This window comes from Rutilus rutilus (assembly GCF_951802725.1).
Source record: "Rutilus rutilus genome assembly, chromosome: 16".
In the NCBI taxonomy this organism is placed as follows: Eukaryota; Metazoa; Chordata; class Actinopteri; order Cypriniformes; family Leuciscidae; genus Rutilus; species Rutilus rutilus.
Genome location: NC_140224.1, coordinates 1,296,039 through 1,309,073, shown reverse-complemented (window position 1 = coordinate 1,309,073; position 13,035 = coordinate 1,296,039). Strand labels below are relative to the sequence as shown.

The 13,035-nt window shown below is 35.9% G+C and overlaps 1 protein-coding gene across 10 annotated transcripts in view; it reads left to right on the top strand.

The window, feature by feature from the left end:
* LOC311306526 (uncharacterized protein) overlaps window positions 1-13,035 on the top strand; it is a 92,322-nt gene that overhangs the window by 66,283 nt on the left and 13,004 nt on the right. For all 10 annotated transcript variants that reach the window (XM_084434972.1, XM_084434971.1, XM_084434970.1 and 7 more), the window contains 6 exons: window positions 5,309-5,574; window positions 8,272-8,491; window positions 9,505-9,682; window positions 11,131-11,257; window positions 11,517-11,594; window positions 11,678-11,857. In XM_084434972.1, the coding sequence (XP_084291098.1) occupies window positions 5,309-5,574; window positions 8,272-8,491; window positions 9,505-9,682; window positions 11,131-11,257; window positions 11,517-11,594; window positions 11,678-11,857 (1,049 nt within the window). The remainder of the gene's footprint in view (window positions 1-5,308; window positions 5,575-8,271; window positions 8,492-9,504; window positions 9,683-11,130; window positions 11,258-11,516; window positions 11,595-11,677; window positions 11,858-13,035) is intronic.

Genomic DNA, 13,035 nt, shown 5'->3' with positions numbered 1-13,035 from the left:
TGGATTTAACAGGGGAAACTGGGAAAACACCAGTAAAACAAACGAGTATCAGTTTAAACTAAAGGTTGGACTCGATATAGTGTTTCTTACAACTTCCCAAAGATCCAGTGATCATGGATATCGACATTGCAGCAGGAATCGTGTTTCCTGATATTTATATGAGCCTGATTTCCACGCCGGGGAAAAACATAAAGCAAATTTGCCTGTGAACGCTTTATATAAACACAATATAGGTGTAAATCCGGGTGATCACTGTTATATACATCATCATATCCTCCAGCCCTAAAACTTGTGTAGCTTTTTGTCAGTGTTTATTAAAAAACATCCAATTATGCTGAATATACGATGGTAAATATTTAATTGATGAGTTGTCAATACAATATATAATAATACAATATATAGGGTGTGATTTTACCCCTAAATTCAGCGTATCGACACACAATAAGTCCAGCTTTCTCTGCCTGGATCAGTTGTTTCTGTGGATCACAGCGATCCATTTGCTTCTCTGTTCTGTGGCTTTCAGTAGTCTGTCAAAATATACCTTTTATACCGTCAATCTCAAAGCTCTTTCCTGTTTTATGTGCGTTTTGTGTGTTTTTCGAGGCTGAAAACAAATGCTGTTTGTTTGTGCATGTTTAGATTGGCATTATTTTGCCACAATGAACTTCTTTAGCTCATCATTTTCAGTTTAGACTGCAAGGTCACGAGTGTTTGCTTTGCCGTGGCTTTGTTTGGACGCTCAGCGGCCGCTGGTGAATAGCATTGCAGGAAATGCTGGCATTACAATGCGTTCGTGTAGATTTTGCTTTGCACTATGGCTGGAAAAGCGAACTCAACTTAAACTCACCCAGAAAGCGAGCAAGTAATGCCTTGAGCCCTCATGATTCACACTCCACTAATGCTCAATCTGCTCTCCGAACAGCTCTTTAGTCCAGATTATTCAAACCCTACGGTCGCACTATTAGTCTGGCATGCAATTCATCATCTGCATTTGATCATTTTTGATCGCATAAGCTTTAAAGGGGAGAAAATATTGTGCCTGCTGTCCGGCATATGTGTGTGTGCTTGAAGGACTGGTCTGTTTAGTTGATGGACTGTGTCTGATGACCATAAAACCACGTCAGATCCTCATCGGGAATCAGACTATTCTTGGTCGCTCGGTTTTATAAAGCTCTCAAAGGGAATGTACAGTCAAACCAAACATTATTCAGACACCAGATATCATTTTTTATACTGTTTCACTAGTGTGATCAGGACACTATAGCTCATTTATGTAAGTGAGGAGAGCAGAATAAATTAACTGTGACATATTATACCCAAACATTCTTCATACAGTGAAAATGTATACAAATTTGGGACCAAAAATGATTGGGACACTTTGAGCTGATCATGTTTTGCTGAAGTGTGTTTTCTTTAATTGCTAATGCTCTTTTTACACACAGACTGAACAAAATGAAGCATTGCTTGGTGATTGGTTGAGCTAAACTGGTATTATCTAATTGTGTAGTTAAATTTAACAGCTGACAGATATTCAACATAATTCATGTGTGAGACAGTCTAACAGAAGGACGGACAAAACCAGTCAAATATCAACTGAGTTCTGCTCATATTTTATTACTAAAGTGAATAAACTGTGATAATGTGAGAAATGTTGAAGGCGTCTGAATAAACTCTGGTTTGCCTGTACAGCACAGTTCTTCAGATGCACGGATGAAATGCCATGTATTTTAATGCATCTGCAGCGTGAGACTCCTCGTACTGTCCTCTGTCAGCTGACCTCGCATGAACCGCCACCTGGTTTTATGCTCCATTTCCATTCATAAGCCAAAACACATCCACCCGCTCGGCCACATCCACAGCATAGTGCTGCTTTACTCGTTTTTCAGACTGAAATAGTGCACAAACTGCATATTGCTATTTAAGTTTAATTTATTTCAATCATGACAGCTCTTGGAATAGATTTAGTATGTTATTAAATATGGCAGTGTTGATGTATGTGGTCTTTGTAGATATGCTTCTTCATAAATAGCAGATCTAGGCAGGTGGAGCTGGGGAGGTGGAGGGGTTCAGAGGAACTTACAGCAAACACTGACTATTTAAATGTTGAGCAAGCGATCTCATTGGCTGCAGGATGAACAGAGGCCAATCAGCTTGTGCCATTCGTAGGGTTTGGTACCAACTGAATTTTAATAATTCCGAATTCTGCTTATCGATTCCGATTCTCATAGATTCCTAATTTCGATAAGGAAAACAAAACCTTGGATATCATTCATATTTATTCAAAGTCTTATTGCAAAACATATCATTGTCGCTGAATAGCATAAACAAAAAAATCAACTGGCTAAAGAAAACTTACACAATTAACCTCTGCTTATGGTTTAACCCTCAGACGGTCCTCGGTCATTTCTGACCGAAACATTTTCTGTTTTGAATTTCTAAAAATCACAGCTTCATCGGAATGTTATGAAACTTGGTGACTTTTATGGCATTAGGTATGTGAATACAAAAAAAAATTTAGGTCATGATCCGAGCATGCTAAGTGGTCGTAAAAAAAATAGTGACGATTTTGGTCTTCGGTCAAAAATGACCGACCCATAGGAAATGAATGGGAAATTGACAAAAAAAAAAAATTTCTCCGAACTTTTGTGTGTACAATTTACAAATCGGCCTCAATCCTAAAAAAAAGTACACCGCTGTAAAGGGGTGACACTCTACAACATCAAGAGTACAAAAAAGACACACCCACACACACACACATACACACACACTTTTATACACATAAACACCAATAAATTTTGATTACAAAAAATCTGTTTTGAATTTTTAAAAATCACAGCTTCATTGGAATGTTCCGAAACTTGGTGACTTGTATGGCATTAGGTATGTGCACGCACAAAAAAAAATTGAGGTCATGATTCGAGCATGCGGTCGTAAAAAAAATAGTCACACTTGTGGTCTTCGGTCAAAAATGACCCCCATAAAAAATGAATGGGAAATTGAAAAAAAAGTTTAAAAAAAATAAATATATATATTATTTTACAAAAAGTGTTATAATTGAATGAATTGCATTTTTTGTTACAAATTCTGTACAAAAAAAAAAGTAAATGTGTCCATAAACAGCTGGGGAATTCACATGCCTCTCCATAGAGAACTGTAGATGCCATCTAGTGGTTACACCATGCTTCTACGCTTTCTCTCCATACTCTCACCAGATGGTGCTAATCTGCTTCAAACATTTTTTTTTGAAGGCCTAGACTCTATATTAAACTAAAATACTGCATAAATAAAAAATATTTAATAATTTTTTTTTATTAATTTCAATGGCAAAAATAGACCATAAATATTGCGTAAATATTAATAAATTCAATAAAATGATCTCAAAATACAAAATTAAAAAGAATAAATATTATAGAACAAAAATAAATTGCATTGGTTTTACTGGGATGGAGGAAGTTAGTTTCATTTTTAGGCCTCCGGTCACTTCTGACCGGGAAGGCCCAGGATGTGACTCCGAAACGAAGACCGTCTGAGGGTTAAAAATACCATAGTAAAAACAACTAGCTCAACTAACATACATTTCAAGCATTATTAAAGACAAGGAAACACTCAGTAATTAAAAAAAAGAACAAATAAACAATTGCACAACTGAACAAAGATACAATTTAACAGTGATTAACAGTTTTATCCCTTAAAACTCATCTTTGATCACCAAAATTACATATTTAAAGTTTTTTCATCTTCATGCCTTAAAATATCTTGACTGTAACTCGACACCCTTGCCTCATTTAGTATGCGCGGTTCTATGAATATGCAAATGAGCCCCGCCTCCACTCACTCACTCAGCTCAGAGATCCACTGGTTGACGATCACACGTTGATCTGATTGGTTACAAGGTAGTTTGTGACGTCAGAAACACCAGCGATTTCAAAGCGTGTTTTTGAGACTGTCTTTGGTTCACTGCAGTTTTAAGGAGGAAATACTCAGCAATGGTGTCGACTTATGAACTTACACATGCTTTGTCTTAAAGCATATTAAAAACACCACATAGACACATAAACACCATTAAACGCTGGATTTTCACCACAGGGGGACTTTAAGATTTTCAGGTACAGAAACCGTAATCAAATGTAAAATAACACTGCACTTTATAAATAAATATACGTTACAAATATAGTTACAAAAGTTATTCAGTCAAGATCAGAGAGAGAATTTTCTATTTGTTTTTTGAGGATATTTTGACATGTTTTTGTGTGCATTTGTCCGTTCAAGTGCAAAAAGACGAAGAGAACTTGGTTCAGTGTCGCGCACTATTCAGTATTATGGTCGTCTTTCTGTGCGCTCGTACTGGGTGTGTGAGAACAGCACTCGAGTCTTCTGCCGCTCGAATGGTTTAGAATCACATTAAAATGCCAACTTAGGAATCATTAAAGGAATCGAAATGCACACGTCTTATCGAATCCCCGATTATTGGAGATTTGGAACTTGTTCTAAAATGGGAATGATGTGATGGCCTGCAGACTGCCTGTATACTATTGTACTGTAAAAAAAAAAAAAAAATGGAGTAAAATAAATATTGGTAACATTTACAATAAGGTCCCATTAGTTACTGTAAGATAATGCATTTTCAAATTTAACTAGCAATGAGAAATACATTTGTTACAGTATTTAATTTTCATGTAAAGAAAAAAAAAAAAGTCGGCACCAATATATGCAAAAAATGTAATAGTAGCCTCACACACGGGTCATATTTCCAGCACGCAGGCTCTTCGTCAGACAAATAAAAGTTATTACCCAACAAGCCTTTATAATCTCAGGTGATTCATTAACGATCACATGACACATGAGAGAGGAAAGAATAAACAAAAAAAGATTTTTTAAAAAGTCATGGAACACAAAAAAAAAGAAGAATAACTAAATGTGAAAGTCAAATTTTAAACATGCAAAATTAATAACGAGAATCATAAAACCTGCAATAGAAAACCAAGGAAAAATCTTAAAGAAACGGACGAATATCAAATTCTTCATTTAATGTGATCCGTTGATTAATCACCTGTGATTATAAAGGCTTGTTGGGTAATAACTTTTAATTGTCTGACGAGGAGCCTGCGTGCTCGAAACATAACTTGTGTGTGTTTATAATTTTTGCATATTTCGGAGCCTTGGTCTGCCGACTTTTGTCTGTTTTTTATTGTTTCTTTTGTCGAGCGCATGTTTCTGCCGGCGATGTCCGTGCTTTGGTCTTTTGTTGCTCATTCATGTAAAGCCAATGCATGTGTTTTGACATGAAAACCTGTCCTGTGTGTTGTAGAGAGAAGTACTCCCAGTACCTCAGGTCGCAGGTCTCGGACAGCCAGGGACGGCCCGTGCGGGAGGCCAGATCCTCCTTCCATCATCTCCTCACGCAGCTCTACTGGGTACCAGCACGCAGGCCACCGTGGGACGAGAGCCAGCCCGTAGCGTTCCTGCAGCCCAAATCTGTCTACATCTTCTCTACGCAAGTGCACCAGCTTCTCGGCTCACACGTCGACTATGCGCACAGCGTACAGACGCCCAGCGAATTCACCAGAGCAATAGGTAAAGCTAAAGTTAAAGCTATTTAAGCTCTTTGTACAGCACTTCGGGCAACTGTTGTATTCAATTGTGCTTTATAAAGAAAGAAGGAAGGAAGGAAGGAAGGAATGAAGGAAGGAAGGAAGAAAAGAAGGTAGGAAATAAGGAAAGAAAGAAGAAAAAAAGAAGGAAGGAAAGAAGGAAAAAAAGAAAGAAAGAAAGAAAGAAAGAAGGAAGGAAGGAAGGAAAGAAAGAATCAAGGAAGGAAGGAAAGAAAGAAGGAAGGAAGGAAGGAAAGAAAGAAAGAAGGAAAGAAAGAAAGAATCAAGGAAGGAAGGAAAGAAAGAAAGAAAGAAAGAAAGACAGAAAGAAGGAAGGAAAGAAAGACAGAAAGAAAGAAGGAAAGAAAGAAGGAAGGAAGGAAAGAAAGAAAGAAAGAAAGAAAGAAAGAAGGAAGGAAGGAAAGAAAGAAAGAATCAAGGAAGGAAGGAAAGAAAGAAGGAAGGAAGGAAGGAAAGAAAGACAGAAAGAAGGAAAGAAAGAAAGAAGGAAAGAAAGGAAGGAAGGAAGGAAAGAAAGAAAGAATCAAGGAAGGAAGGAAAGAAAGAAAGAAAGAAAGACAGAAAGAAGGAAGGAAAGAAAGACAGAAAGAAAGAAGGAAAGAAAGAAGGAAGGAAAGAAAGAAAGAAAGAAAGAAGGAAGGAAAGAAAGAAAGAAAGAATCAAGGAAGGAAGGAAAGAAAGAAGGAAAGAATCAAGGAAGGAAAGAAAGAAGGAAGGAAGGAAGGAAAGAAAGACAGAAAGAAGGAAGGAAAGAAAGAAGGACAGAAAGAAAGAAGGAAAGAAAGAATCAAGGAAGGAAGGAAGGAAAGAAAGAAGGACAGAAAGAAAGAAGGAAAGAAAGAATCAAGGAAGGAAGGAAAGAAAGAAAGAAGGACAGAAAGAAAGAAAAGGAAAGAAAGAAGGAAGGAAAGAATCAAGGAAGGAAGGAAAGAAAGAAGGAAAGAAAGAAAGAATCAAGGAAGGAAGGAAAGAAAGAAGGACAGAAAGAATCAAGGAAGGAAGGAAAGAAAGAAGGAATCAAGGAAGGAAGGAAAGAAAGAAGGACAGAAAGAAAGAAGGAAGGAAAGAAAGACAGAAAGAAGGAAAGAAAGACAGAAAGAAGGAAAGAAAGAAGGAAGGAAAGAAAGAATCAAGGAAGGAAGGAAAGAAAGAAGGAAAGAAAGAAGGAAGGAAAGAGAATCAAGGACAGAAAGAAAGAAGGAAGGAAAGAAAGAAAGAAGGAAGGAAGGAAAGAAAGAATCAAGGAAGGAAAGAAAGAAAGAAGGAAAGAAAGAAAGAAAGAAAGAATCAAGGAAGGAAGGAAAGAAAGAAGGACAGAAAGAAAGAAGGAAAGAAAGAAGGAAGGAAAGAAAGAAAGACAAAGGAAAGAAGGAAAGAAAGAAGGAAAGAAAGACAGAAAGAAGGAAAGAAAGAAAGAAGGAAAGAAAGAAGGAAAGAAAGAAAGAAGGAAAGAAAGAAAGACAGAAAGACGGAAAGAAAGAAGGAAAGAAAGACAGAAAGAAGGAAAGAAAGAAGGAAGGAAAGACAGAAAGAAGGAAAGAAAGAAGGAAGGAAAGAAAGAAAGAAGGAAGGAAAGAAAGACAGAAAGAAAGAAGGAAAGAAAGACAGAAAGAAAGAAGGAAAGAAAGACAGAAAGAAGGAAGGAAAGAAAGACAGAAAGAAGGAAAGAAAGAAGGAAGGAAAGAAAGACAGAAAGAAGGAAGGAAAGAAAGACAGAAAGAAAGAAGGAAGGAAAGAAAGAAGGAAAGAAAGAAAGAAAGACAGAAAGAAGGAAGGAAAGAAAGAAGGAAAGAAAGAAGGACAGAAAGAAAGAAGGACAGAAAGAAGGAAAGAAAGACAAAGAAGGAAAGAAAGACAGAAAGAAGGAAAGAAAGAAAGAAGGAAGGAAGGAAAGAAAGAAGGAAGGAAGGAAAGAAGGAAGGAAAGAAAGAAGGAAAGAAAGAAGGACAGAAAGAAAGAAGGACAGAAAGAAGGAAAGAAAGACAAAGAAGGAAAGAAAGACAGAAAGACAGAAAGAAGGAAAGAAAGAAGGAAGGAAAGAAGGAAAGCTAAAGGCAGTTTTCACTTGTTTGTTTGGAACTTACACAATTTTTCAACATTTTAGAGTCAGTAAGATATTTTTAATATACAAAGAAATTAATACTTTGATTTAGCGAGGACGCATTAAATTGATAAAGTGAACTGAAGATATTTAAAATGTTAAAAAAGATTCTATTTCAAATAAATGCTGTTCTTTTGAACTTTCTATTCATCAAAGAATCCTGAGAAATAAAATGTATCTCGGTTTTCAACTAGTGCTGAGAAACTATTGGTTTATGTGTACCGTGTGTAATTATTTTGTATATAAATACACATGCATGTATATATTTAAGACATATTTGCATGTATATACTGTATATATATTTCTATATAATCTGACAAATCTTTTATATATAAATAACACATTTTTCTTAAATATATACAACATGCATGTGTGTGTATTTATATATACAAAATAATTACACACAGTACACACACATATACTATGTAAACACTTTTATTTTGGATTTCGCGATTCGTTTCTCAGCCCTGTTTTCAACATTGATAATAATCAGAAATGTTTCATTGCCAAACCTTTGAACGTGCATATTATCACAACTGATGATACATGTGCGTGCAGGAATGAGACACAGTGTGCAAGTGGAGGACATGATTGGCTATCTGAAGCGCTGGTGCACGAAGGTCTCGGAGGATCCGTGTGAAGAGCCTAAAGGAGCAGACTTCACCTCCACTGTGGAGCACATCCATGCGGTGTACCAGTACCTGTACGCCCAGTGCACCAGTGTCCAGATCAGAGACCTGTTCCAGCACTCGCCCGCTGTCTTCATCGAGTATGACAGGTCAGATGAACAGATATCAACCATACATGTTATTTAATAAAGAGGTCATGACATATAAGAGGTCTTTGAACTATTAAAACATCCTGCAAGTTTCATAGATTAAAACAACATCCTCATTATAAACAAAGCATTTATTTAATCAAGCTTCAAAAACAGCTCGTTTTGATATTGAGTGATCGGTGACATCACACGGGCAAATTCATTTACATATGCCCGCCTCTAGAGCAAGACATCAACCAATAGTTATACATCATTGCACCATAGGCACCGCCCACTGCAATAATAGGCTCCGCCCACTGGCGCTCAATCGCTTAGTGGCTGACATTAGCCTACACTGGATGTGTGTGTTGCGTCAAAGCAAACAGAAGCCATTATAATGACTGACGCTGTCTACACTGATACAGTATACAGATGTGTGTTCAGATTATAATGACTGACGCTGTCTACACTGATACAGTATACAGATGTGTGTTCAGATTATAATGACTGACGCTGTCTACACTGATACAGTATACAGGTGTGTGTTCAGTTTCTGGCGGACTCCACGCACTTGAAGAAGATCCCAGCGTCAGAAACTAGTGGATGGTTTATTTTAATGGCGTCCCAGATCAAGTCAGAGGAGTGTATGTGTGTTCGGAGCATGTGACTGCAGAGTGTTTTGTAAATGAGGCTCAGTGTAATGGAGAGTTCACAAAGAAACCTTATAAAGGAACCTTATAAAGGTTTTATAAGGACAACGTTTTAAAAACACTTACTCGTGTGCAATAGCCAGTTGATTCTGTTTCCTATGCAATGACGTTAGCCAATCATAACAGTGGGCGTTTACTGACATGCCTTAAAGGAGCCGCGCCTTAAAACCTGATCATTTCAGACAGAGGCTCAGAATTAAGCTTGAAAATAATTATTGTTCTGCATATATTTTTGTTTTTGTTTTTTGTGCAAAAATCTTCAGTACCTTATAAGTGAATCTCAAGGAACATATTCAAATAATTGTAAAAATCTATGTCATACAGGAAGGATGAGTGGTGCTCTGGGCACTTCTATCATCTTAAAGAGGTTTGCTGGTGGGATCCGACGGGAATGTTCCAGAGATACAAGGAGTTGATCCGACGGCCCGACAGTGGGATTCAGGAGCCCAGAGTCTTGGCACCATTTTATAATGGTTTGCAGGACATGAAGAGCATGTTCAAGGTTTGTTTAGGGGTGAAATTACGGCCGATGTTGATAAGCCGGAAATTATTGTCATGTTCTGGCTAAGAAATAGCCAATATTAAAATGTTATACTTTTTTGTCTAAATTAATGTAAAATTAAACGCCTAAAAACTAAAATTGTGAATGTAGACATCACAACATTGAAGTGTAAAGTATGAAAAATAAATTCCTTTTTTTTTTTTTTTTTGAAAGCTGTTATTAATGTTTTTAGAGATTAACTTTAAGTGAGCATTAGATTATATGCATAGAGGAAATGAGCATGTACAAGAAGATTTTCAATATTGATACAGATAAATAAATAAAAAGAAAATCTATAATATATGCAAATGTGGAAATAATTTACATAGTTGTGGAATCCAGTTGGAAAAATTTAATTTACTGTATAATGTGGCAATTTTGGATGAATCAATCAAAAGTAAATCACTTTAATGTGATGCACACAGAAACTCAAAAGTCTTGTCAAAATAAAAGTTCAGTTTAACTTGAAGAAATTATGACAGACGTATATTACTATTATACAGCAGAATGTAATAATGACAATAATAATAAAGTTCATTAAAACATTATTTTTAAGTAATATGACAATTTTTCATGGATGTTTTAATTATACAGTGAACTTTTGTTTTGTTTGGCAAAAAATGAAAGAAATTAAAATATCAATTTAGTTGATAATGTCTTATGCATTGCTTTAAAAACAGAATTTGGGGGAAAAAAATAAAACACATTTCATGGGACAATATTATTGTTAATTTTAATAAATGATTAAATTGTAAACTTTTTTAAGTCAATTCACTAGACATCCTTTATTAAAATTTAATTAAATCATTACAATTTAATCAAAATTTAAACAAGAAATTTGGGGGAAAATACAACATTTCATAGGGCCCTGTTATTGTTCAAATTCATTTAATAAATTAGTCAATTGTAAAGTTTTTGAAGTCAATTCACTAGACATCCTTTATTAAAATTGTATTAAATCACTAAAATTGAATCAGAATTTAAACAAGAAATTTTTGGGGAAAATAAAACATTTCATAGGGCCCTATTATTATACTTTTTTTAACTTTAATACATTTAAATAAATTGTAAATTTTTTGAAGTCAATTCACTAGACATCCTTTATTAAAACATAATTAAATTGGAATCAAATTTAAACAAGAAATTTGGGAAAAAATAAAACATAAGGCCCCATTATGATTTCAATTTTAAAATTGAAATTTTAGAAATTCAATTGATTTAGTAATATTAAAATAAAACATTTAAATAGAATCCAGAAAAATGTAAACGAGACAAGGAATTTGGAACACAATAAAAAGGGCCGACTGATACATTGCCTGATCATTTAAATGGGACTGATTGTACAGGTTCATTTTATATGTCTGATACTGAAATAAATGTGTTGTAAGAAGCGTCGATTGTCATTGCAGTCTCTGAAAGTGGACCAGAATCCCTCGATTTTGCAGTACGTGTCCCTGCTGGAGGCCGTCTGCGAGTCTTCTCCTCTCGCCACAGGAGACGTGGTCCAAGACGTGTCGGTCATCTTCGCCAAACTGGGTGCGAGTCAAATCATATTCTGCATAATCATGCATTAAACTGGCATTTGGACATTTCTGATCTCTCTCTCTCTCTCTCTCTCTCTCTCTCTCTCTCTCTCTCTCTCTCTCTCTCTCTCTCTCTCTCTATTAGCCTTTTCTGTTCTGATTTTTCTGAAAACATTTACATTTTTCTGTTCTGAAAACAGTGTGTTAATTGACTGGATAAATGATTTAAATTTGTATAAAATTCTCTCTCTCTCTCTCTCTCTCTCTAAAAGCTGATAAATGTAAAGTCCATGGTCACGGAGAGGATCAGGACCCTCAGCTGAACTCCACGTACTGCCACCATCTGAAGGGTGAGATCCTAAGCCTTGTGTGTTTATTGAGCTGCTGAGATCCTACTCTGCTCTCGTCTTAATCTGTTTTATGGTCTTAACAGAAATGGTGTCCCATAAGCGAGTTTTCCCCACCAAGACTAGCGGATGGGTCACGTTAGCTCGGAAGCCCATGATCGCAGACAGCGCAAACTTGGAGAAGATCTTCAAATCGCACAGTCAGGTGTGTTTGCTCAACCTGCCGTCTGCAGCCAGGAGAGCCGCCAGCAGATCCAGGCATGATGGTAGGGGGAAACACGCCTTTCTTTAGCATGCATTTTTTACTAAATTATATTTATATAATCCATTTATTCACTTTTTGAGCACAGACCTGAAAATGTAATTTCCAACTTAAACTGTGGTAAATCTTTAATGCTTTAGAGCGACTGACTGAAGTTTGGTCTCTTTTCAAAGACGACATTTGACAGATTATTGCTGAAGTGAGAAAAGTTTTAAAAAGTGAACTTAAAAAAAGTTACAGAATTTTATGTTTATTGTTATGAAAAATGCAAAAAAATACTATTTTTCAGCTTTTTCAAACTGAAAGAATCAATGCGAAAATTACCCATTGAGCTCCTCCGTGTTTAAAGTCAGTGATGATGGAAACTAAGGCTTTAAAACAGACGTTTCTTCATGAACTTTTGCTGATCCCTCAAAAAATGTTTAGATTCAGGGGCGTGCGATCGATATATCAATATTACAATGTTTAATCCCTTTTTTACACAACCAGTTAGACTTTTAAGGCGAGACGCTGCAGTGTTTTTTCACGCACTGCTCAATTTTGAGCTGTTTTGCTTCCATAACCTTTCTTATATTGCACTTTATCTGTTACCATCAGTAGATTTAAGTCTTTAAAGGCGGTGAGTTTAATTTAGAAATCTCCAATCCTGCAGCTTTACACACACCAAACTTTATTCGTATACACACTGCCGTTCAAAAGTGTGGGATTGGTACGATTTTTATTGTTTTTAAGAGAAGTCTCTTATTTTCACCAAGTCTGCATTTATTTGATTAAAAATGCAAAAAAACTATAAAATTGTAAAACATTAGTACAATATAATCAGCTGTTTTCTATTTTTATATAGTTTAAAATGTAATTTATTCCTGTGATCAAAGCTGAATTTTCAGCATCATTACTCCAGTCTTCAGTGTCACATGATCCTTCAGAAATCACTCTAAAATGCAGATTTGCTGCTCGAGAAATGTTTATTATTATTATCAATTAACTACAACTATTTAAAGTCCCCCTGTTTTATCCCTTAAAACTCATCTTTGTCACCAAATTGACATATTTAAAAGTTTTTTCCTTGAAAAACAATTCTCGATGCCTTAAATTATCTTGAATGTAACTCGACACCCTTGCCTCATTTAGTATGCGCGGTTCTATGAATATGCAAATGAGCCCCGCCTCCACTCACTCACT